The sequence below is a fragment of the Nannobrachium achirus genome (assembly GCF_963921795.1).
Source record: "Nannobrachium achirus genome assembly, chromosome: 12".
NCBI classification, from domain to species: Eukaryota; Metazoa; Chordata; class Actinopteri; order Myctophiformes; family Myctophidae; genus Nannobrachium; species Nannobrachium achirus.
In genome coordinates this window covers 20,141,302-20,168,414 of record NC_137832.1, presented here as the reverse complement: position 1 = coordinate 20,168,414, position 27,113 = coordinate 20,141,302, and the positions used below count along the sequence as shown (strand labels likewise).

The following is a 27,113-nucleotide window of genomic DNA, read 5'->3' as shown; positions in this document are numbered from 1 at the left end:
CAAGGTCCCTGGGTTACCAGTAGCAACCAAGCCCCGACTCGATATGACCAGTTATGCCTGGAAAAGGTGTTAAGAGAGGGAAGGAGGATAATTTCCAATTCATTGGCTTATAATTGGATGCTTGCGTACTTGACAAACACACTTGCCTCAATGGGACAAGCTGGCAATGAATGATAATGCTAATGGAATTAAAGCTATTCATTAGTGGGTTCTAGGTCTTTAGACTATACCCCCTGTTTTGTTTTGAAGTGGCGTTGGCCCAGTGCCAACCCCTTAATCACGGTCCCAGGGGATAAGCTATTTGACGGAAGAAGGGGGACTGGAGCCTGAGAGGAAAAACAACATGTCACCTAGGCGAGGGAATAGGGCCAATGGTAATGGGGAGGAGAGTGGGGGGGGTCAACAGGTCTGCCCCACAAAAGAATTCCCAGAATATTGATGTAAATGGCCGTCTGGAGAGGTACTTGATATACAGTAGCTGGTCGCATTCGTACAAAGACGTGACAAAACACTGCTGAATGATGACCTGTTGCACAATAACGTTACCGCGACAACGCGGGTGAGACTCCGCTGTCCGATGCCAGCGTGGGAATAGCAGACTTGTCCCCTCTTTGCCCCATCTACCCTCCCGGCCTCACGCCGTACTCTCTGTCTGCCTCTCAGCCATTTACTGACAAGCACCAGTGCTAGTCTCAGCATCCACATTGAAGATGATGACTATCTTTATAAGACTCATCGGAGGAAATTGGAAACGTTTGGAAATTCCCTCCCCTTTGCATTTTTGTGCTTGAGTAGCGCCGTAGACTGAAGTAGATATCGTCGTTGTCGGGTGGAAACCTCGTATCTCCAAGTTTCAAATTTGTACGTTCTTTCGCAAAGCAAAGCCCTGCGTCATCATACAAGGCTGTCGCACAGAGCAGATCTACAAGCACACAACGCCTCGCGGTGCAAGGCGTTGTGTGCTTGTAGATCGTCTGTTTTCACTAGTATAGTTCATTTTTTAAATGATAAATACAAAACAAACGGTTTTGGACATACAAGGATTTCACCCGACAACGATGAGATGGTTCTGGAGGTAATCTGATCACAGGCCATTCCAGCCTATGGATATACCTGGGCTTCTTCTGTGGTGGACTTGTTGCATGTTTTGGACCTGATCCTCATCCATGCCTGTGATGCCCTTTAAGTTTTCCAAGGAGAAGTTCTGGCTGGAGAGCCCGTCAGAGAACCTGCGCAAGGAGCTGGAGGAGGAGCTGAAACTCAACAGCTGCAAGCTGAGGAGCCACGGCTGGTATTATGGTCGCATCCCCTGGGAGGTCAGTGACACACGCATGCACGTTGCATGCAAGTAGCTAAGTACATTTACTTAAGCCATTTAGGCCTAAAGTTAGGCCTAAATCAGAAATTAGCCTAAAAAAAACAAATATGTTGCTACATACTGTACCTGTACTGTAAGCCCCTCCCATACACTAAAATGTGTTCCCGGCCTGAATGGGTACAGTTTTGAGGTATTAAATTTGTACTTTACTTGAGTATTTCCAGTTTTCAGTACTTTTACTTTTACTCCACTACATCTCAGAGGCAAATATTGTACTTTTACTCCACTACACTTATTTTATAACTTTAGTAACTAGTTACTTTGCAGATATAAATTATTATATTATAAAACTTACATTAATCCACTTTAGCCCTATTTTATACCCAGGCTATTTGAAAATAGACGATCTACAAGCTCACAACGCTATTTTCAAACATTTTGTTCTTTTACTTTTGGTACTTTAATTATATTTTGATGCCAATACTTTCGTACTTTTACTCAAGTACATTTTGAATTCCAGACTTTTACTTGTAAGGGTGCCCTCACACCAAAGTACCTATGAGAGTGGAATCCGCGTTCTGCCAATGCATTTCAATGAGAGTGAAGCGGTTTCATGCCAGCAGAGGATTTCTGCAAAAAACGCTCCCTTCTCATTGAAATGCATTGGTGGAACGCGGATTCCACTCTCATAGGTATTTTGGTGTGAGGGCACAGAGTATTTCTATATTGCAGTATTGATACTTTTAGTTAACATCAAGTAAAACATCTGAGTACTTTTTCCACACACATGCAAAGCAACCTGTCTTGTGTTAGCCTATGCCTTTGGTAAGTTTTACTTTCATCACAGCTATCGTTTTTTGAGGCATGGCATCACATTTATAGAATTTCATATTGTCTCACATTGTATCAGTTATTAGGTGGTACAAGTGTTTATTTCGGGGGGTGCCGCTCCATTTATGATCTTATCATTCATTTGTATTGCCAGTGGGGATATGTTTCTGGTCAGACTAATTGCATTTACTTTTGAGATATGTAGATATGAGTTTTGATATTTATGTTTGATAATGTCATACTTTAACAATTTAATAGATAATGTATGTTAAACTCATTAATGAACACTGGCATCCCTGCAGTATTTTGAGTAGAATTTCAAAATGGATCATTTTATTCCAAAATAGCAGTTCTGCAAGCTCCCAATGTATCGCAATATGATGCAGTGTGAGCTTATAGATCGGTTATTTCCCTTATTTGTCATACAAAGAATGTTCCCCTCTGGGTTTTTCACAAATGGAATGGCATTTTTACAAAATGCTGATAACCTTGACTCAGCTCTTTGACTTCCTTTCAGTGGATCAGATATCGTCACTGTCGGGCAGAAACCTCGTATCTCCCAAGTTTCAAATTTGTATGTTTTTTTGCGAAGTAAAGCCCTGCTTCATCAGATAAGGCTGTCGCACAAAAGTCGTGAAAACAGCTGATCTGCAAACACACAACGCCTCGCACCGCAAGGCGTTGTGTGCTTGTAGATCGGCTGTTTTCACTAGTTTAGTTCATTTTTTAAAATGATGGACATACAAGGTTTCCACCCGACAACGACGATATGTTGGCCAGAGTTCCACAACCGATGATGTGATCTTTAACATTGGCTGAATCTGATATGCTGTTCATTGCGTGAAACATACTTTCACTGAAAGCAAATTGTAATTCACTGAAACCAAAAGGAACTGTTACCCAACACCATGTGGAAACGATTTCGCAATTATATCTACAACCTCATTACACAAGAGAAGAGAAGAGAATGTATGCACTATTTATCTTACTGTCGTGTCCATACACTTTGATTCATTAAAGCTAACCAGCTATGATTTTACTCAATTAAAGCAGTACTATGTAACTTTCCGCTTCTACCCCTGATTTGAACCTGGTTTCCTGCGTGCTGACATTTTTTACCATTGAGCTAATAGAGACAACCTTGGGGGATGAACTGAATCTTGACCATCAGCCCGGGTCAAAATTCGTGTCAGATCTCATGTCTAAACGTCTCAACAGAAGAGCAGGGAGCCAAAGCAAGTTACACGTATATTGTATTAACATACTCTGCCATACAGATTGAACTAAATTACACACAAAATGTTACATAGTGAGGCTTTTAAAAAGTGTCGCACGACAGTTGCGACATGCTGTGAGCTTGTAGGTCTGCTATTGTTGCTGTATTGTTGCCAGGTTGAAAGTGATTAAGCCTGGTACGTGGTGGGCTTTATAAATATTTGAAAAGTGTAAACAATGAGGCTGAAAAGTAAATGTTTTCGTAACGTACAAGGTGTAACACTGCAGTGACTTCAGTCTAGTTAGCACTTTATGTCTCGTTACATGCCTGGATACTGTCTAGCATAGGCTACTTTCATTTTAATTGTGGAAATATAATGTGATTGGCAGGTGTCGGAGAGCCTGGTCGTGAATCACGGTGACTTCATCATCCGGGACTCTCTGTCCAGTCAGGGAGACTATGTCCTCACCAGCCACTGGAATCACCACACCCTCCACTTCCTCATCGGCAGGAGCATGGTCCAATCCAGCGAGACATACACCAGGGTCCAGTACAAGCTGGAGGGGGAGGCCTTTGACTCACTGCCGTCCCTGGTCAACTTCTATGTTGGGAGCAAGGCAGCGCTGACACAAAAGAGCCAGGCCCAGATCCACAGTCCTGTGAACAGGACGCTGCCACTCAGATACCTGGAGACGGCGTTCTCCCTGGCTGCTTCTAAAGGCTGCGTCATAAGCTCACCCTCCTGCCAGAGAGGGCTGAAGCTCCGCAGTGGGAACGGGGCACCGATCGTCTGCCCGTGGAGGTGAGGCATTCTCGTTATTTGAGCCTTTAGAGCTGGGGTCAAGGACCCATTAGTTGAGAGAGAGATGAAGCAGGGACCACCACAAATTTTTCATAGATTCCATATAGTTTCATCGTTTGACAGCACGATCATCAGTGTTTCGTGTTTTCAGATATTTAACCACTTGAACCGCCAATACTTAATAAACTTGACCTTTCACTCCGTACTTAGTAGGCCCTTTTTTCCCTTCTACAGCAAACCTCTTTGCTGAAAATAGCTGCCTGATCTACAAGTTCACAACGCCTCGCGCTGCGAGGTGTTGTGAGCTTGTATATCTGTTATTTTTTGCTTAAGTTCTCAGAAAATGGACACTATAGGGTTCAAGTAGTTAACATAAAAAGGAGAAAACAAGTTTCTATCACACAAAGATTTCGAGGACCCCCTGTAGTAACTCTGAGGACCCCCTAGGGGTCCCAGACCCCCTGTTGAAGACCCCTGCTTTAGAACCCAGTAGTATTAGAACGACCATGTCAACGAAAAAGAAATACATCATTACCAACAGCAGTGTTTCCCAACCACTGTGCTGCAGACCTTTGGTGTGCCCTTTGAGATGCGTTGGTGTTCCCTTTGAGATTTCGAACGAAAGCAAACCACCCCCAGCCCCACAGCCCCCACCCCCCGACAACAATGTAGATAGAAGTACATCACTCACACTGTATATCTAGGTGTGCCCTGGGATATTTTGGCCATGAAAAGTGTGCCCTGGCAGAAAAAAGGTTTGGAAACACTGACCTACAGTACTCCCGGTCCCAATGTAGATGCATATTTGTTTCAGAATAAAAAAATGTTTAATAAATATTGAATTAAAACAAGAACAAAAGAGAGGTTTGATATGATTTATTTGAAAACATTATAATACGGTAAACATTTGTCTAATTACTTATAAGAAAAATTATCAATGTATAAAAATATGGAATTCATAAAGCAATTTTTGTTTTACAAATGGCCCCTCTCATTCTGTCTCTCTGTGCACATGACATGCAGCCCTTCAACATTTCACCACAAGGAGGCAGCAAATAACAGCAGTCTCAACTTGGAACAAAGTCAGCTGCAGTCACCAAGTGGGGAAGTCCCTCTTGCTACACAGCACAACATCAGTGAGTTTGATCTCACACACACACACACACACACACACACACACACACACACACACACACACACACACACACACACACACACACACACACACACACACACACACACACACACACACACACACACACACACACACACACACACACACACACACACACACACACACACACACACACACACACACACACACACACACACACACACACACACACACACACACACACACACACACACACACACACACACACACACACACACACACACACACACAGTATCTCAATTAATTACAGTTATAATGCCTGTACAGATGTTACAACACTACATCATTCTCTTTTCTCTTTCCTCCTGCAAAACACTTTACGCCACAAAAACTTCATCCCTGAAATACAGACAATTAATACCAGTGAAACAACTGCCAGCAGAAAGGCTATAACATCAATTGAATGGTACTGAATCTTTGACATCTTGTACGACTCAGTCCTCAAGTGCGGCGCCCCCTTGTGTCTCATGACGAACTCAATCCAGAACATGGCCTTGTCTAGAGGTTTCATGGGCTGATCCCTGTGTAGCATTGACAGCCTCTGCATACTCTCCTTATAGGAGGGCTCATGAAGGACCTCCTTCAATGCTTCCAGGAAGTTGTCTTTGTTTAATGTGGCAATATCAACTACTTTGGCTCCGCCCCTATCTTTCATCCTGTTCAGGTTGTCTTGCTGATCAAACAGGAGAGGCAGACCAACAATAGGAATGCCATGGTAGATGGCCTCCTGAACTCCATTGGTTCCTCCATGGGCCACAAACACTCTGGTCTTGGGGTGGCCCAACAGGTCATTCTGGGGCAGCCAGTCAATGAGCAGAGTGTTGTTTCCCAGTGTTGATGGTTTCTTCCCAGTGTTCCTCCAGATCACCTTCTGTGGCAGTTGGGCGAAAGCCGCTGCAATGGCCTCGTCAATGTCCTCAGGAAGCTTTCCAATCAAGGTGCCCAGAGTCATCACAATGACCCCATGTTCTCCGGAACTCTGCACAAAGTCCTCCAGATGTTGAGGAAGAGGCTTGGAGGGCTTGCACTGGAAACCCTGGATGTAAACAACGTTAGGCATAGTGGGGCGAGGGTATTCAAAGGTGAAGTCGTTTCTCATCAGCCAGATATCCGCTGCCTGGAACAGTTCCATGTAATGGACATCAGGGCCGAAGTAACGGTGAACAAACGGTGTGTAGTTCGGGTCTGCAACGTATGCAATTTGCATACGTGAAAAAAGGGAGAAAAGTATGTTTTTGATTCGTTGGGAAAATGTCATCTTGTCCGTCAGCTCCGCCCCGGGGATTGGGACGTAGGACAAGGGACAGGGAGCTATGGCATGATGCCCCTCCCCTTGTACAGTCCACCTGACATTGAAGACCAGAGGAAGACCTAGACGATGAGCCAACAGCACCCCTCCCCCCCACGCAGGATCCGTCAAAACCACATCATACTTAGCATCTTGAAAACCTTTCATCATTTCACTGTCCTCAAAAATAATCTCCATTGTCTCAATTAAGGCTTTGTGCAAGTCATAGAACTTTGTCACTAATTCCCATTCCAGTCCCATACGAGCCCAAAAGGAGGAACCATCCCGACGAAAGTTCAACATCCTCGTCACAAATAACCCAAAGAAATCCTCGCTTATGCCACGAGTGTCATTGATTGTGATGGTTTTGTAGTAAGAGGAGTCTGGCTTGATGTACCAGTTTGTCTCTGGCCTTATCACCGTGATTTCATGGCCTCTGGAATGAAGCTCTTCAATGAGGACTTTCATGTTGATCCAATGGCTTCCATCCAAAGGGTACACCAGGACTTTCCCTCCATCCACGAGTGGTGTGGAACACAGAAGTGTAGCAAACACCACAAGAGTTAACTGGCCCATCTCTGAGGAGAGATCAGAATGACAGGTGATTGCATATCAAGGTACATCCAGGGTTCCCACACATCAATTAATTTCCAAAACCTTTCCAAAACCTTTCCAGAATATTTAACGCGATTTCCAGGACTATATAACAATAATTCAGCTCAATAACGAGTCGCTTACTCCTATGTGCATTGTGCAATGCCCAAAGACAGGTAGTGTATGCCAGTGGTTCTCAACCTTTTCAGGCTGTGACCCCCGAAATAATCATATTCTAACTGGGGACCCCGGCACCCTGACTAAGAGAAGAGGAATTTTGTATAACACGGTTTTATTGTGAAAATAGCCGATCTACATGCTCACAACGCCTCGCAGCAGAGCATGTAGATCGGCTATTTTCACAATTTCTGCCTCTAATATTTGACAATTTGGCCAATGTTGATTTTTTTCCAGGACCTTCCAGGACCCTTGATCAATTCCAAAACTTTCCCAGTACTTTTTTCAATATTTTTCTAATTTCAAAATATTTCCAGGAATGTCATGACCGTGGGAACCCTGTACATCATTCTACTACTGCACTTTAGCTCCGCACCTGGGAGATGTGTTTGTCATGGTCAGGAAACAAGTCATTTGAGATTTCAATTACAAATGTTTTACCATATGACATTTGAAGATGTGTATGCAGTCCTAATACAGTATAAATTGAGGGCGAATTTATGAAAATGAACTTTTACAATCACTATACTATTATACACAATTATTGTTATTGATTAATAGATGGCTTCATTTTATTTGTCCATTTCATTCGAAAATATAAAGCTTTTTTTCTATTGATTACTCAACCCATGGAGACTTGAGTTAAATAATATTTTTTTGTATTTGTCGCATTCCTAAGACAAAAAGGTGATTATTGTATATTTACCCCCATTGATTCCGGATGGGGACCCGAATACATTTGGTTCCCCATCCAGGAATCAATGGGGGTACATTTATTGTAATCAAATTATTGCCTTAGAAATGCGACAAATACAACAAAATATTATTGAACTCAAGTCTCCATGGCGTTATTAATCAATAGAAAAAAAGTCATTTTGGGGGTGAACTACTCCTTTAAGTGCCGTAAATTCAACATAAAAAGGTTAACACAATAAAAAGCTGTGAGTTTTATTTCAATTTTGATCCCCTGGAGGCCTGCACAGGCACTCTGCAAGCAAATAAAACAATATCTACAACATAGTCACAATAAATATTTTGGCCGTACTAACTAAACTAATTCCATGCTGTACATCCATGTACTGTATGTGCAAATGTACAGTGAGTGACAAATACAAATGCTCTTACACTTAATCCCAATCAGATTTGATAGTTGAGAAATGTACTTGATATTTGCCAAATCCAGTGGCAAAGTATGACTAACAATAAATACATATACAGCTTGTCCAAGACTTTTTAACTATGCTTTTAGCTAAGGCATCATTGCGCAATAGCTTGCTTCTGGTACATCTGGATAAGGCTTCCTGGTTATGCAAGAGGATTGTTTTACAGGAATTCCACAGGAATTCCTACGGGCAAATCCCATTAGTTACACAAGAAAAGTTAATGTTCTCAGATTATGCCCTTTTGTTTTCATGCATGAACCGTACAGCGGATGATTGCTACAGCTGTGAACCCAGTGATTGTAATCTACAGAAATGGTTGCAGTGTGCATGAGCTGTTGTAAAATGTATGTTATCATATCTTCTGGCCATACAGATACGGAGAAAAGTACATATGCAAATATATTATTGACTGTATATGATTACACAACTTCTTAATAATAATAATAATAATAATAATAAGAGCCTATATTTACAATTTAAGATAAAACATAATGGAATGGGTCATGCCTCATACTGTTATAATGTTACAACAGTTTATCTACAGTTATACGAGTTGCAGAGAAAAGTGTTTATGCAAAAAATTAAATCTATATGGTTCACAGTTTAAGAGTGATTGCATATTATTGCAATGAAATGATGTACAGATACTGGGATGGATCAAGCCTCTTCCATATTACAACACTCACTTCACACTAGATAAGAGTATGAGCGATATAAAGCAGATTGGAATGGATCACAACACCCCCAACACATTCCCACACATTGCGCAAAAGGTTCCCTCTTCAAGTTTTAACAGCTTTAAACTTGCATGTTAATTTGAAAGCTATGTCACTCACAACTGAAGTCCTTTTTTTCATTTTGCATGAATACTATTTTATTTTGATTATGGATGTGACTTCACATCAACTAAAATGTCCTCCAAAATACATATCCCTGCCTGCTAAGTCAGTAATGTTGTAAAGTCAAGCTTGAGCAAAAGAAATTAAGCTACAGTAAATGCTCAAAATGTAAATGCAAACTCACTTACCAATAGTAATCCAGAGCCCATAAATAGCGTGCTTGACATTCGACAACCTACACTCACTGTGGATTCCTGACTCCCATCCCTCTCTACTTTTGTAGTAGTAGGTGTGACTAAAACTAAAGGCTGTTGACCCAGTAAGTGGAATAAAGTTCATAGTCCTGAACATGTTCAGCCAAGTTGTGAATCCACCAGGTAAGCACTTGCAGTATCTGAATCACTCTTATATTTAAAATCAATACTACTTTACAAAGAAGAAGAAAAGAAGAACACCAAAACCAACAACAAAATATTTACCTTTTTTCCCCCCGTTGATTACTCATGCCATGGATATTGAGGCAGGCACTTTTGTTTGTCCTGTGGACTCACAGCTGACCACAGCAGGTGTGCTTAAATCAAGCTGATTGAGCAAGTAGATTGGCAGGTAGAGCCTGGTGAAGAAATCATATGACTGCATATGTATAATCTTCAGTGTCGGGGAAGTACACTTGTACAATTACAAGTAACTCAAGATACAGTTATACCCCTGGAGAAATGTAACTTGTAAGGTTTCAAGTTACATAGAAATAGTAACTGAGTTACTTCAAGTTTCTTTCTTTTCCAGCGTTAAATTGAGAATGTACATTTGGTGTACATGAAACAAAATATTATATCCTTACATCTGTGTTCCTAAAATAAACTAAAAAAATATAAAATGATGATCTGTTGAGGACACTGTTACATGAGTCATTATGCCATTTGATTGTCAATCTTATCACATCACATCTCTGCATATTAACTGAACTGTTACATGACATTTCATCGTAACAGTAAAACTATACTTAACTTTACTGTAAAAATAAATTGGGCCTATGCCTCTCAACTGAGTTTTATACTTTTATTTAAAAAGTTGACATTTTCTTTTATAAACATCTGTGTTCCTAAAATAAAATTCCACAAAAAAGAGGATCTGTTAAGTATACTGTCTGTACATTAGTCACTCATGACATTTGATTGTCAATTTTATCACATCTCAATTGTAAAACTGTAACTAACTATAAAAAAAAGAGAAAAAGACTGGTGCCTTGTATAGTGATAGCTACACTTTTGCTATACTAACCAGTAAGGGCTCTATTATGATCCAGGTCTTATGCCTTATGCCTTAACTTCTTTGCCTTTTTTACTATTTTGAAAAACATTTTCAAATACTTCAAATGCTGATTGTGATTGTGCACGTTGTGAGCTTGCAGATCAGCTATTTGAAATATAAAAAAAAGATGTCTATATAGTAAAACTAGACCAGGTCACCTGGTTGTGCCAGACCCGCAATGAAAACTAGTATGGCACTGAACTAACACATGAACACACAGGATTTTATAGTCTCAGCAACAAAGCGTAGTGAGCTTGTAGATCGGCTGTTTTGACTAGTATGGCACTGAACTAACACATGAACACACAGGATTTTATAGGCTGAGCAGCTGGAAATGTTTGTGAGCTTGTAGATGGGCTGTTTTCACTAGTATGGCTGTGGGGCAAATGTTTTGCAGCACTGAACTAACACATGAACACACAGGAATTTATAGTCTCAGCAGCTCGTCAGCCAACTCAACTCAGCTGGTCCCGTACAGGTGACGGCACTCAAGGCAATCAGCCGAGCAAGGGAAGGGAGGGGCAGATGAGCAGTCAGAGGCAAACACAGACACACTGAGGAAAAGAGGGACACTGAGGAAAAGAGGGACCGACCGACCGACCGACAGACCGACAAAGCCTTATGTAGGCCGACCCCCTGGGTCTGGCAAAAAGGCAAAGAAGTTAAGGCATAAGGCATAAGACCTGGATCATAATAGAGCCCTAGGGCCCTATTATGATCCAGGTCTTATGCCTTATGCCTTAACTTCTTTTCCTTTTTTTACTATTTTGTTTTTGTTTTTTAAATATTTCAAATAGCTGATCTGCAAGTTCACAACGTGCAGATGTAGATCAGCATTTGAAGTATTTAAAAATGTTTTTCAGAATAGTGAAAAAAAGGTAAAGAAGTTAAGGCATAAGGCATAAGACCTGGATCATAATAGGGCCCATAGACTCCTAAGAGCAAAACCTCGCCCTTTGGGACGAGGTCGCTTCATGTCTTGGCCATCTGGCCAAAGGGATTTGGTTCCCCTGTCATCACAGGGATCTCCATATATGGCAATAAAAGGGATTTGGTTCCCCTGACATCACAGTGATTATATATTGGCATAATACTGATGACATCAGGGATCTCCATATATGGGTATAAAAGGGATTTGGTTCCCCTGGCATCACAGGGATCTCCATATCTCCATATATGTGCATAAAAGGGATTTGGTTCCCTTGGCATCACAGGGATCTCCATATATGGCAATAAAGGGGAGGGGGGTGTATGTGTATGTCTGAGAAAAACCATGTGTTTATGTACGAGTAGGTCTGTTTAGAGCATACATGGGCAACTGGCGGCCCGGGGTCCACACGCGTCGCAGTGTGACGCGTTTTGTGCTTGTAGATCGGCTATTTTTGCTATGTATATGCATTGTGGCCCTCTCTATCATCAAAGTTGCCCACCCCTATGGTGTAGAGGCTTCCGAATAGTAACCCGGGTCGAGATGTCTTTTTGCCGGTGTCAATGCGATATAGCACAGCAGTGCTGTGGAGACGTCCTTGAACAGGCTTCAGCCCGAGAGTCAAAACAACGTGTCCGTGAGGGAGTAGGCACCAACAGTGGCGTCAGTTCAGAAAAAGCTAAGGTATGGCAACATGACTGGTGTCTTGCACGTGCAAGACACCAGTCATGTTGCCATAGCTTAGCAACAGGCATGATTTACATTTATTTTAAGAAGTACATTTTTTTTCCCCCCGTTTCTACGGTTTCTAGGGCTGGATATGGCAGCCTGGAACGGTTGTTCAAGTATAGCTAAACATGATATGTTAGTAAACGTGCCACAATTAACAATAATGCATTGCACCTGTGCAGCTGACCTGCGGAACCTGGTAATATACCATTTTGTCAAGGGTTCGGAGAATATAATTATAATACCTTGTTAAAGTGACCATTTTGTTAAATTTTGCATTTGTAGTTACCGGTATTTTAGTGTAATTTAACAACATGACCAGCACAGATAGATAAAGAGACATTCATGGATTTATATTTAAAAGTAACTTTTATTCTCCCCCCTGGACCCAGGGTATGGCAGCTGCATACCCCTGCCATACCCAATTGACGCCCCTGGGCGACAAGCTGAAATATATTTTGTATGTAGACTAGAGAAAATCTGGTCACTATGCTCACTGCAAAACCACTTTTGCTGTACATTAACTTGTATGTTAGCGCTAATACTCCTTTTATGGAAGAAAAATAATTAACTTAAACTCTCTGTTTACAGACTTTACCACTACATTATGGCTTGTCACTTTTGGGCTTGACCACAAAGAAAAACACTAGTCAGTTATATACATCCTGTCAAACGATTTCTTAGGACATCTTAGGAACCTTTATTTTTTCCACAAGTCAACATACACACTCTTTGGTGATTATCGTATCTCAATTATTTGAAGTTATAATGCCCCTGTACACATGTTTCAACTGAACACTTGCATCATTCTCTTTTCACTTTACTCCTACCAAACACTTTACGCCACAAAAACTTCATCCCTGAAATACAGACAATTAATACCAGTAAAACAACTGCCAGCAGAAAGGCTATAACATCAATTGAATGGTACTGAATCGTTGACATCTTGTATGACTCAGTTCTCAAGTGCGATGCTCCCTTGTGTCTCATGACGAACTCAATCCAGAACATGGCCTTGTCTAGAGGTTTCATGGGCTGATCCCTGTGTAGCATTGACAGCTTCTGCATACTCTCCTTATAGGAGGGCTCATGAAGGACCTCCTTCAATGCTTCCAGGAAGTTGTCTTTGTTTAATGTGGCAATATCAACTACTTTGGCTCCGCCCCTATCTTTCATCCTGTTCAGGTTGTCTTGCTGATCAAACAGGAGAGGCAGACCAACAATAGGAATGCCATGGTAGATGGCCTCCTGAAGTCCATTGGTGCCTCCATGGGCCACAAACACTCTGGTCTTGGGGTGGCCCAACAGGTCATTCTGGGGCAGCCAGTCAATGAGCAAAGTGTTGTTTCCCAGGGTTGATGGTCTCTTCCCAGTGTTCCTCCAGATCACCTTCTGTGGCAGTTGGGCGAAAGCCGCTGCAATGGCCTCGTCAATGTCCTCAGGAAGCTTTCCAATCAAGGTGCCCAGAGTCATCACAATGACCCCATGTTCTCCGGAACTCTGCACAAAGTCCTCCAGATGTTGAGGAAGAGGCTTGGAGGGCTTGCACTGGAAACCCTGGATGTAAACAACGTTAGGCATAGTGGGGCGAGGGTATTCAAAGGTGAAGTCGTTTCTCATCAGCCAGATATCCGCTGCCTGGAACAGTTCCATGTAATGGACATCAGGGCCGAAGTAACGGTGAACAAACGGTGCGTAGTTCGGGTCTGCAACGTATGCAATATTAATGCGTGAAAAAAAGTAGAAAAGCATGTTTTTGACTCGTTGGGAAAATGTCATCTTGTCCGTCAGCTCCGCCCCGGGTATTGGGACGTAGGACAAGGGACAGGGGGCTATGGCATTATGCCCCTCCCCTCCCACAATCCACCTGACATTGAAGACCAGAGGAAGACCTAGACGGTGAGCCAACAGCACCCCTCCCCCCCACGCAGGATCCGTCAAAACCACATCATACTTAGCATCTTGAAAACCTTTCATCGTTTCACTGTCCTCAAAAATAATCTCCATTGTCTCAATTAAGGCTTTGTGCAAGTCATATTCCAGTCCCATACGAGCCCATTCCAGTCCGATACGAGACCAAACTGAGGAACCATCCAGCCGAGAGTTCAACATCCTTGTCAAGAACTCCTCACTTATGCCACGAGAGGCGACTGTGATGGTTTTGTAGTGAGAGGAGTCTGGCTTGATGTACCAGTTGGTTTCTGGCCTTATCACCGTGATTTCATGGCCTCTGGAATGAAGCTCTTCAATGAGGACTTTCATGTTGATCCAATGGCTTCCATCCAAAGGGAACACCAGCACTTTCCCTCCATCCACGAGTGGTGTGGAACACAGAAGTGTTGCAAACACCACGAGTTTTAGTTGGCCCATCTCTGAGGAGAGATCAGAATGACAAGTGATTAGATATCAAGATACATCTTTACTTGCGGCAGCAGAGCGCGCAAGTACTGCGATCGGCTGGGTACGTACTGTAGGTCCTTCTTTGTTTAAGCCCATAGCCCAATAAGGGACCAGCATTTTTGGCAACGTCATCATTAACATCATGTCCGTCCGTTTTTCTGTCTGTCTGTCACACGGTACACCTCATGCTCCACTGATGGCCAAGACACTTGCAAATTGACGTCAGACATCTCTGATGACGACATGAAACTGAAACAATATGTTCATATATGGGCAATTGGGCATTCCCCATAGACCACATGAGAATATGTCCATACTGTATATGGGCATTCCCAGATGATGCCCGGTTAGGGCAACCACACTAATACTAATCCCTTTTATACCCATATATGGAGATCCCTGATGTCATCAACATTAAGCCTCATGTGGTGTATGACGTCAGACATCTATGATGTTAGATGCCCATATATGGACATATTGTGTCAGTCTCATGTCTGACATGTTGTGTCAGCCTCATGATAACCAGTGTGGTTGCCACGATGCGAGTCACATTTGCAAATTAATTCCATCCTTGTCCCTTTTATGCCCATATATAAACATCCCTGATGTCATCAATATTAAGCCCATATCTGGGAATACCGATATATGGACATATTGTGTCAATCTCATCAGGTCTATGAAGTCAGACATCTATGATGTCAGACGTTATTCATCTCCATATTTGGGAAAATATTGCCACATTTTGGCCACATCTCATGTGGTCTATGGGGAATGCCCATATATGGACATATTGCGTCAGTCTCATATGGTTTATGTATGACGTCAGACATCTATGATGTCAGATGCCCATATATGGACTTATTGTGTCAGTCTCATGTGGTCTATGATGACATCAATTTGCAAGTGTCTTGGCCATATAAGTTTTAATCACTCTTAAACTGAGAACCATATACTGTAGATGTGTTTGGTTAGGTTTGGGAACGCCTCGGTATACTCCCTGAGGGAGTGGAGGAAGTTGCTCGGGATAAGGAAATCTGGAAGTCTCAGTTGGAACTGTTACCCCCGCGACCCGATTCCGGATAAGCGGTTGAAGATGGATGGATGGATGGAATGTTCCCACAAAACTCACAACACATTCCCACCCATTGCGTAAAAGGTTCCCTCTTCAAAATCCCATGCTATAATAACAGCTTCAAACTTGTATGTTAACGTGAATGCTATGTCACAACTGAAGTTCTTTAATGTATTTTACATAAACACTAATATTTATTTTGATTATAGATGTCACTCCACATCAACTAAAATGTCCTCCCTATGTATCCCTGCCTGCTTAGTCAGTAATGTTGTAAATCACGCTGGAGCAAAGAAATTAAGCTAGAGTAAATGCCAAAAATGTAAACGCAAACTCACCATTAATAATTGATGGAATTAATTACCATGGAATGTAATTAATTGCAAGAATAAACAGTTTCCCCAAGAATGCAAAAAGGACTCAAACAAGAAAAGACACAGAACACACAGTGTAAGCGTGATTCTGACAATTTGGACTGGACAGCTTTGTGGATGGTCAAAGGTCTTGACCATTCTTATCTTAAGTGTCTGTACATTAACTTGCCTGGTTAATAAACCAGACTGAACACAACAACACCCCCTGGCGGTGTGATAGAGGCTGGCACCGCCAGGCAATACATTAACTTGACCATAAGTTTGACGACCTACACTCTGGATTCCTGACTCCCATCCCTCTCTACTTGTGTAGTAGTTAGGTGTGACTAAAAGGATGCTGACCCAGTAAGTGTAATAAAGTTCATGGTCATGGACATGTTCAGCCATGTTGTGAATCCACCAGGGAAGCTGTAACTCCCTCTGATGTATATGGATGGACAGCAACACGTTCTTTATGATTTACTGATGAGATTTTATTCACACCGTGAGAACTGAAAAAGGTTCAAACAGATACAAACATACTAAGATAAGATACTTGGTCATAATACTTAACAAAACATAAAATACTATTTTTTCTTATTGTCTTTTCATTAATACTGTAGTGCAAATAAGTTAACTTAACCACATGCAAATAGACATTTACATACCGGTCAAACTACAAAAACTACAACATCAATGCCATCTACAGTAATGATGTACTTTAACTGGTAGACTCTTACAACAACACTGTGTGTAGAACTGCCGGTAGATTTTTACTGCTCAAAATGCGGCCGGGTGGAAACGCCGCTTTTCCGCTAATTAGTTCCGCCCATTCTTTTAGCAGGAGCCAGGAGGAAGGAGTCCTATTGTAAATAGAACTAAAAACTAAAGTACTGACTGACACAGAGGCAGTTATATAAGCACTTGCAGTATCTGAATCACAACTTACTGTAGATGTCTGAATCACAACTTAAAATCAATACTATATACAAAGAAGAAGAAGAAAAGAACACCAAAACCAACAAGAAAAAATATGAAAGTAAAAAGTAGACATTAGATTTCTAGTATACAGGTACATATTTAAAGAAATAAAAGCAGATGGACGTCCATCAGTTTTTTTGGAGTTCAGTAGTATGGCCTACCTTCCTAACAGTGGAGGGTCAACGTCATGCACTGAAGGAAGCATGAGCTCAGTTCGGTGCACTCCCCAGGTTGGCAGAGGGAGAGCAGAGCCCAGGATTATAGCTTAGGGCCTTAAGCCCTTTGCACACAGGACAGTTGCGTTTTTTTCGTTTGCGGCATGAATAAACCGCATTGGATTTGGTGTGCAAGGCTGTGCGGAATCGGCGCTGCGGATCCAAAAAGGAGTCATAAAAGGAGTGATGAGTTTTTTACCGCATGCGACAAGACGCACGAATCGAACTGGGTTCGATCGCGAAAAAAACGCACGGCGGCAGCCACTCGTCGCACGGCTAATTCGGATCCGGTGTGCATGAGGTCATAGAGAATCATTGTTTTCTTTTCAAAAAATTATATTGTCCGTTTTATCCGTGCGGTTAAACGCGCCTGTGTGCAAAGGGCTTTAGTCAATTGGCACTGGGTGAAAAATGGGTTACAAAAGTCGTGGGTTAAAAAATTTAGGAAAAAGAAAATCAACACACACACACACACACACACACACACACACACACACACACACACACACACACACACACACACACACACACACACACACACACACACACTGAATAATGAGATAGATTTTGTCCTGTGGATTTCTGCTGACCACAGCAGGTGTGCTTAAATCAATCTGATCGAGCAGGTAGATTGGCAGGTAGCGCCCCTCAATGATGTGTCTCAGACTGGGGCGTGGTCTTCTGGGCCACTCTCTGCCCCTGTCCCACTGTCTCTCCTTGCTGCGGTGCTTACCTGAGAGGCGGTTGCCTAGCGACACTCCATACTATGTAAACATTGTGTATGTAGACTAGAGCAAATCTGGTCATAGTCACTGCAAAAAGTCCAAATAGTGTGGGAGTTATATAGTTTTATGATTGCACTTTTTCTGTAGCCTACATTAACTTGAATGGATATGAATATAATATGTAAACACTAATAAACGTTTTACAATTTAGAGATCAGACTCCCAGTGATCAAGATGTTTTGGGTACTTGTTCAGGGACAGGCTCCCTAATCGCTCTCATCCCTACCACCATTTATCATGAATTAAATAATTCTGCTAAATAAAATCTCTATTTTCTTACTGAATTCAGCTAAATAGTGTAATTTTTCTCACCAGGTCACCAGTCCAAAGGTCCATGCAACAGCTATACAGACGGTCTCGTGGCTCCCTCCACCCTGTCCAGATGCCCCAGTGGTGCCCAACCACGCTCCTCACCTGACACCGCCCTTCATAGCCAGTGTAACGACAAACTCCACAATTCCCTCAACCAGGAACTGCTCCCTGCGGATGTAGACGGAAACAGCTACTCGGAGCTATATCACAGTCCTCTTTCTTCTCAGAGTTATGTGGACAGGCTGTGTGCAGAGGAGGGCTCAGACCGACTGAGGGTGGAGAATGGGAATGTGTCCTTTTCCCCGGTGGTGGAGACGGTCTCTGCCTTCAGGCCAAGCAGATACCAGTCCCAGCTGATGCCCAAGGAGAACAAGCCACTGGAGGTGGGCATTCTGAGGAGGAGGAAGGAACTGCTCCTCGAGATAGACCCAAGGACGGCAGCCAGACACATCACCAAGGCTGACTGCATGGTACCGTATGCCATTTAGCATCTGCAATGCATACAGTTTAGTTTACAGTAGGCAGCTTAACTTACTTTTACTAGTATGGCACAAATAGACACACATACACTGCACGCACACACCTGCACGCGCGCGCACACGCACACACACACACACACACACACACACACACACACACACACACACACACACACACACACACACACACACACACACACACACACAGACACAGACACACACATATTCAGATAAGCACAGTTACTAATCAGTGCTCATATTTAATTATTCAAATATCTCAAACAGTACTCATGCACTGACGCGCACATACAAATACAACCCCAAGCAAATACATGCCCAGCTTCAATATAGACATGACCGGTAGTTTAGGTCATTTCCCAATCCCCAGGGCAGCCGTTACAAACAGAATGTTCACAACGTTGTGGGATGTCCAAGGCTGCAGTGTTAGTTGTTTTGCAGAACTAAAATATCTTTGGAATGACCGGCATGTCTGTGTTCTGCAGGTGGCCAGGATCTTGGATGTGAGTGCAGATGTGCAGAGGAGCATGGGCGTGAGCTCTGGGATGGAGCTTCTCACCCTGCCTCATGGGCACCAGCTCCGTCTAGACCTTCTTGAGAGGTGGGGGTTATTCTCACAGGTTTCGCGTTACAGTAATACTATCCAAGAAGGTGTTTCTTTCCGCGTTCATGGGAATTGCGGTAGCACAATACATTTGACGTACAGATTACCACTCCCATCACCAAAGTACACATTAATCCCAATAGGAACGTCCTCAAGGGAATTGAAGATTTTATACAATGAATGCAAGGAAGGTGCTGTTTTCTGGAACAAATGCATAGCTGAGCCTGTTACAGGACCTGTTATATCAGCATTTTATTATTAAAATAAACCAATATGTTATTAACTCTTTTACCGCTTTGAACGTTCCCGTTCGCCCCATTTTTCCCGGCGGCGCGTTGCCAATAGTACGTTCTTTGGCTCGTTCTTTTGTACCTTGTTTTGATGTCTGTAAACTGATGAGGGGTCGCTACCGTTAACACATCTCCCGTAAAAGTACTCTCAAAAACCCACTGGACGTTAGCATCAATGGAGTAACAACACTCTTCCTTGTTATTTTCTCTGGTGACAGAGCTCTGTAGCGATTTAGTGGTATTGACGGACGGCAGCCGGCCGCGGCCATTTCACATTAATTCTTGCAGGAGGCTGCCCTCTACTGCTAGTATGACCAAAGTGCACTATGTAATGAATAGATCTTTGTCTATAACCTCGCAAAGGTAAGCTGCTTTTGCTGGCACAAGACCCAATAAATAAATGATAACATCTGGCAGTAAAACTGTTAACTGATCGAAACAACTCTGTTTCCACCATTATTCTATCTGTATCGCTTTGATAACAGGTTTTACACCATGTCCATCATGTTAGCTGTGGATGTCCTGGGATGTACAGGAACAACTGAGGAGAGAGCATCCCTGCTGCATAAAACCATCCAGATTGCTGCTGAGCTCAAGAGCACCCTGGGCAACATGTTTGGCTTTGCAGCCATCATGAGAGCCTTAGAGCTGCCACAGGTAAATACAGTATAATTATACAAATCAAAGATGATGTACTGAGTGCTTTAGAGATAAAACATACATTGGCCCAACTCATATCCATATGTACAGTATGCACCAGCACCATCATCAGAATAGTTTGTTAGCTTTTTCTGTTTTTTTTTTGTACTTGCCAGTTTCTGGCATGGTGTTCTAATTAAGGTAACCGAACACCAAACTATTCTATTCTCATTCAAGAGTGCTACAGTATACTAAACACAACAGCAGTGTAGCAGGAGAGGAAGTGACTATGAGCATTGCTGTTTTATGAGGGTTGTGTTCACTCATGGGCCATATGTGGCTATGATCCCCATATTGTTCTGAGTGTTTGATCTCTGGCCTTCAGGTGTCTCGCCTAGAGCAGACCTGGACAGTGTTACGGCAGCGACACACGGAGGGTGCCATCCTCTACGAGAAAACTCTGAAGCCCTTCATGAAGAGTCTGAATGATGGGAAAGGTATCAATCTCTGTTACATACAGTATGAGCAATCGGAAGCTTTCCATCCGGCACTTTGAATCAGGCACGTGCACACATAGACAATTAGACATCAAAGGGGGCTTGAGCACCTGCCCTTTTACCCGTCTGTAAAAAGTGCCCTCGATCTCCAGACCATGAATGCAGTTTTCACTATGGTGAAAGAAATGCAAATGCCCTCTTTCCATGCCATAACTGAAGGCATCAAGAGAATCACCGTGTCCAAACTCTCCTGAACTTGAATGCAGCATCTTATGTTGAAAGAATTGCCCTCTCTGTGTAGAAATCCATGCTGTACGCCACATCTCCAGTATTGACTTGATTATGCTTAGCTTAGTGTGGTATCAAGCACTGAAAATAGTCGACCTCCAAGCTCTGCCATGCGTTGTGAGCTTGGAGGTCTGCTATTTTCAATATTTTCACAAAAGGGCCCTTTTAGAAATTTCAGCCCCTGCCTCTATAACATTCTCTGCACGTCACTGCTTTGAATGGAATGAAGAATGCTTGTTCCATCACTGTTGCCCAATGTGTTTTGGAGATAATCCAAGATAGTTTCAAAGCGTTTTTCTGTAAATACATTCCTACCCCTTATATGTACAAATCAGTCAGGTTCTTACAAGAGAATGTTGAGTCATCCCTGTTTTCCTTCTATTTATACTTATATTTTTTATTTTCCTTGTCCAAAACACTAAGCCAGAGGTATTCAGCTGGTGGTCTGTGGAGTGTGGACCACTGGTGGTCCGTGTATTGCATGTGGTCCCTGACCATGCATTTAGTAATGTAATTATTATAATACATTTTTTCCTCCGCCACTAATTGAGAAACAGTGTACTAAATGCCCTGGTGACATATAAATGACGTGTCAATGTTGTCAGTTACTGGGAAATCCAAGATCGAAGACATTTCAACAGAAAAAGGGAGTTGGATAGAATCTCAAGAAGGAAAGGTTTACCGGATTACCTGGTTGAGTAATCAGTATTAGGAAATGTGCCCATGTAATCGCATGTGCCTGCTCAGTGCTCATGCTTAAGATACAATCAGTATAGGCTACTTGAGTTTAATATTAAAGGCTAAGAGAACGGAATATGGTTTAACGTGGGATAGGAATAGATCAGTGGTTCTCAGCCTTTTTTGAGCTCTGGAACACTAGCATATTTCAGTTATATAATGACTATTAAAGGCTTTATTTAATTAGTTCTGCATAGTATCATGCAACAAACCAAATCAAGCCCTTAACAGCCATTATTTCATATCAAGTGTTTCACCCCACACCACCAGCCATATATCCAACAGTGGTGCCCAGGTTGGTTCTTAGTCAGGGTGGTGGTCCCTGGTTTACAATCAGTTGAAACCCCCTTCATTAAGCAATTGGCTATTTTTGCCAAATATTTGTCTAGTTTCACAGACTGTTGGCCTATTTTTGCAGAATATCATCCCATTATACTAGGGCAGGGGTTCCCAAACTTTTTTGTCTCAGGGCACCCCATAAATATTTTTTTCATCCGAGGCACCCCTACATTATATCGTCGTTGTCGGGTGGAAACCTTGTATGTCCAAAACCTTCTCTTTTTGTATTATTTTAAAAACGATTTAAAATTAAAACATTGAGATAATAGCCATTTCGGTTAGAACTGACTGAAAATAACTTTGTACTTCAAGTTTAAAATGATACTAAATATTTTTTCAAGTGTACAAATACATTTCCAAATATTATCAGATGATCTCGCGGCACCCCTGGACTGCCATCGCGGCAGCCCAGGGTGCCCCGTCACCCACTTTGAAAACCCCTGTACTAGGGACACAAGGGTTCATATTGTTAAAGGGATATTCCACTTTCAAAAAAAGTCACTTTATCATCTAATCAGGCTTTTATGAACACCCTGAACAGTTTTTAATTTACTTCATTCAATATTTGAATATTTGATGAAAATGTTATCTGTCCCCCCAGGCTCAGGGCCTCTCCACATACACACCCATTGTAACTTCAAACTCCATTTTAACCATGATAGATTCATTAAAAACACCCATTATTTTTTCTGGTTACTCATACTACCATCCTAATACGTGAGCAGGCCGTGTTTTTTCCATTACCCTTTTCATTTATTTTTAATAATTCTTTGGAAAAATGAGAAAAATTCAATACTAAACAAAATTATTAAAAATAAATGAAAAAGGTTATTGAAAAAACACGGCCTGCTCACGTATTAGGAGGGTAGTATGAGTAATAATGTGTGTTTTTAATGAATCTATCACAGTTAAAATGAAGTTTGAAGTTACAATGGGTGTGTATGTGGAGAGGCCCTGAGCCTGGGGAGGCAGACTCATGCAAGGCAGAGTTTTTTTGAAAGTGGAATATCCCTTTAAACTACTATCTCTCTCTCTCCCTCTCTCTCTGCCCCCTTTTCTGTCTGTCTGTCTATCTGCTGCTTTTCAGAGAGCTGTCCTCTGTCCAACACGTCGTTCCCCCATGTGGTCCCCCTGCTGACCCTCTTGGAGAAGAGTGTGGCGGTGGGGGAAGGGGCGGAGCCATGGGAGACCGTGGAGGCAAGTGTAGATGTTGTCATGTGCCACCTGGGGGCAGCACGGACCATTGCACAGTTGGGCGGAATCTATCACTCCAACGCTCAAACCAAATTACATGGTAAGGGTGAAGGAGAAGCACATCACAGCTGTTTTAACTACCTCACCTTGGCTCCCTGTTTCTTTTAGAATTGATTTTAGGCTGTATTTGCACAAAGTTCTTAATGCTATAGTGCAGGGGTGGGCAACTTTGATGATGGCGAGGGCCACTATATTTCCACCGTCTCTCCAGAGGGCCACATATAGCATATTGCTACGTTCTACTTTGTCATTCTAGTATCTCATACAAAAGAAGCAAAAAATAGCAGATCTACAAGCTCAAAACGTTTTGAGCTTGTATATCTCTATTTTTTTTACTTCTTTTGAATTGGAATCCTGAAATGTAACAATTTGATTTAATTTCAAACACATTTAATTATATACTCATCTTGAATACAAATACATTTAATACTACTATAGGCTACTATAGTCATTAAGCTACTAATATAGACTGAAGGAATTAAAGCAGGTCATGTTTGGAATTGTAACAGCTGAAATCAATAATATATCAGTATTCCGGTATTAACCTGCGGGCCGCATTAAATGAAGGTGGGGGCCGCATGTGTCCCCGGGCCGCCAGTTGCCATGTATGCTATAGTGTCTTCTTGTGTTTCTAGTTCCCTAAAATGTCATCACCCACCAAGAGCCCTCATGTCCTCTCATGTTGGTCTTTTGCATTTACACATTGTATCCCACAAAGAACCCAACAATACCCCAAAATTGTGGAGCACTGACCAAAGGACATTTGGTCTCTGTTAGCATTTTTTAAAGACAAACCGAAAACCTATACTTTACCCTGTACAGTAGATCTAAAACCTTAACCACTGAGGAAAAAACAGTAGTCTACATTAATTTTGTATATCACAATTTATGTGTGACCAGGTAGTGCCAGCAGTGCAACCCATTTGTAATTTTCAACCTATAAGGCCAGTGCAACACTTTACAGGTTAGTTAGAGGGTTTAAACCGGTTCTACAAATGACTTCTATACCAGTGTAGTTCTTTCAAGATTTTTAATAAAAAAAAAAAAAATCACACCCAATGTGAAGTGAGTGGTGGTCGTGCTTGCATAACATCTTCAGACTAGGATTTAAGTCTGGTGGTCGTGCTTGCATAACATCTTCAGACTAGGATTTAAGTCTAGGATGTACAGGCTATGCTACACACAAACATTTTGCTATGGCAAAACGCTGAGGAAAAAGGCTACAGACATACGACATTTGACATCCCTAGACAAACATGATGCTACGCACACACATTTTACTATGGCAAAACGCTGAGGAAAAAGGCTACGGACACACGCACAGCCACTTATAGGAGCGGTTTGCACCGCTCAAAAAATAATAGCAGATGCACAAGCTCGCGTGAGCTTGTATATCTGCTGTTTTTTTAACGTGTGTGATGTGCTGCTGTGCTCTTGCAGGTTGTGACGAGAGAGCCGAGGTTCTAGAGCTCTTCCTGACAGAGTTCCAAATGAGGCTGCTATGGGGGAGTCGGGGTGCTGAGGAGAACCAGGCTCCACGTTATGCCAAGTTTGACCAGGTGTTGACTGCCTTGTCCAACAGGCTGGAGCCACCCATTCGACCAGCCGGACCCTTCTGACTAACAACCAACTAGGGCATTAACGAAAAAGTCGACAGACTTCATTACACAAGTCGACTCCCTTCATTACACTAGTCGACTCCCTACATGCTCACAACGCCTCGCAACGCGAGGCGTTGTGAGCATGTAGATCGTCTATTTTCACAATTTCTGCCTCTATATATTTGACAATTTGGACAATGTTTAATTTGGCATTTTAGAGGCATTAAAAACTCCTTAAATTGGCACTTTAGAAATGTGAAGATACCCTCTATACACTTAAACTTTATGTTGGTTTGTTTACAGTTGAGTGAGATTAAGTTAATCATCTGGGGACCCCCCAAAATAATTGGGGGGTCGTGTGTGATGTGATGACGTCATCAAACGATAAAGTCGACTTCAACTCAACTTTTTACTGAGTCGAGTCGACTTGCAAAAATCACAAGTCGTTAATGTCCTACAACCAAATAAAATTTGCATTACTTGGGAGATTATATACTGACCCAGAATACTGCAGGGGCACACCGGGACCGAATTTGTCCAAATTCAGATAATATTGTCTGTTTGTTTGTTTTTTTTCATGTGGAAAATCGGACCCTGTATGCAAGGGCATTTACTAAGATCGTTGCATCTGATCTGGTCCTGGCCTGAGTTTAAAGCTTAATTTATTCTTTGTCGTATGACTGTGTAATAGACTGTAATAATAACAAAGACAGAAGTAGGAGCGGTTAGCACCACTCAAAAACGCTGACTTACTTTCAACTGAAAAAGTGTAAATTTGCCTTATGAGGTAATGTACAGCTTTTGATGAGCCAGAGCTCAACTGAAGCCCAAAGCTCATAATGTGCTACAACACAACGGCAATAATAGAGTTTTTTATAGAGTCTACTGAATCCACACCTGAGCAATGAAATGGGGGCATTAAGCCGGGCCAGTTGAAGTCCATCAAGTGCATTTGGGTCTTTTCAGGTTCATGTATGAACGTTAAGCAAACATGATGGGTGATTTATTAATGTGAATGTTCTGTATTACATGGTGCTTGGCTTAAAACGTGTGTTATGCACATTTTTATATAAGTATATGATATATAGTATATGGTATATAAGTGATTCGTGAATTATAACAAAACCGAGTGAGACATTTCCACACCTAACCTACAAGCTGACAGATAAGAGGAGACCAATCCATGTAGAAGAAAACTCTCGCACACAATCTTCAAATGCAAAAAAAGGAGTTGAAACACCAAGTTTCTGTTGAGAGACCTTCTCTTTCCAGAGAGGGAAACAAATGTCTTGTTTTCCATTAAAACTCATTTTATTTTTTATGTTTTGCATTTGAAGACATGTGATTACCTTCTGCATGAATTTTGCATTTTCAAGGGACAATGGGGCAGTTTTCTATCCCATCATTGTACCAAATTCCCATACTATTTCATCAGTCTATTCCAAGTAATTGCTTGTAGGGTTTTTCATTCCAACAGTACGAACAATGTATTGGCAAGTATTCTACTAAGAAATATATATACTGTGTGTGTGTGCGTGTGTGCGTGCGTACGTTCCAGGGACGTGCTGGCCATTGGGAAAAGCGGGACAACTCCCGAACGGCCGCTTCATTCCCGGTCCATTAATAAAAAAATTAAATTAAAATGTCGGCCTTCGTTCCATTTTGGGGGCTGAACGGCCAACAAAGTAAATCGTCACTGTCGTGCAGAAACCTTGTATCTCCAAGTTTCAAATTTGTACGTTTCGCAAAGTATAGCCCTGCTTCATCATACAAGGCCGTCGCACAAAAGTAGTGAAAACAGCCGATCTACAAGCTTGTAGATCGGCTGTTTTCACTAGTTTGAATCATTTTTAAAATGATAAATACAAAACAAACGGT

The 27,113-nt window shown here is 42.0% G+C and overlaps 3 protein-coding genes across 4 annotated transcripts in view; 1 reads left to right on the top strand and 2 right to left on the bottom strand.

Annotated features, from left to right (window-relative positions):
• Positions 1–25,314, top strand: part of sh2d3cb (SH2 domain containing 3Cb) — a 31,419-nt gene extending 6,105 nt beyond the window's left edge. For both annotated transcript variants that reach the window (XM_080738067.1, XM_080738068.1), the window contains exons 3-11: positions 1,188–1,316; positions 3,755–4,167; positions 5,191–5,303; positions 18,492–18,958; positions 19,471–19,586; positions 20,365–20,536; positions 20,904–21,015; positions 23,468–23,674; positions 25,075–25,314. In XM_080738067.1, the coding sequence (XP_080594193.1) occupies positions 1,188–1,316; positions 3,755–4,167; positions 5,191–5,303; positions 18,492–18,958; positions 19,471–19,586; positions 20,365–20,536; positions 20,904–21,015; positions 23,468–23,674; positions 25,075–25,253 (1,908 nt within the window). In that variant the 3' untranslated portion in view covers positions 25,254–25,314. The remainder of the gene's footprint in view (positions 1–1,187; positions 1,317–3,754; positions 4,168–5,190; positions 5,304–18,491; positions 18,959–19,470; positions 19,587–20,364; positions 20,537–20,903; positions 21,016–23,467; positions 23,675–25,074) is intronic.
• Positions 5,587–9,641, bottom strand: LOC308295102 (UDP-glucuronosyltransferase 2C1-like). Its single transcript, XM_080738069.1, has 2 exons — positions 9,591–9,641; positions 5,587–7,207 (listed from the first exon to the last, which is right to left on the bottom strand). The coding sequence occupies exon 2, from the start codon at positions 7,203–7,205 to the stop codon at positions 5,625–5,627; it is 1,581 nt and encodes a 526-aa protein (XP_080594195.1). The 5' UTR covers positions 7,206–7,207; positions 9,591–9,641; the 3' UTR covers positions 5,587–5,624.
• Positions 13,175–14,740, bottom strand: LOC308294937 (UDP-glucuronosyltransferase 2C1-like; the record flags this gene model as incomplete). Its single annotated transcript, XM_080737876.1, has 1 exon — positions 13,175–14,740. The coding sequence occupies one exon, from the start codon at positions 14,738–14,740 to the stop codon at positions 13,175–13,177; it is 1,566 nt and encodes a 521-aa protein (XP_080594002.1).
• Positions 25,315–27,113: the final 1,799 nt, after the last annotated feature.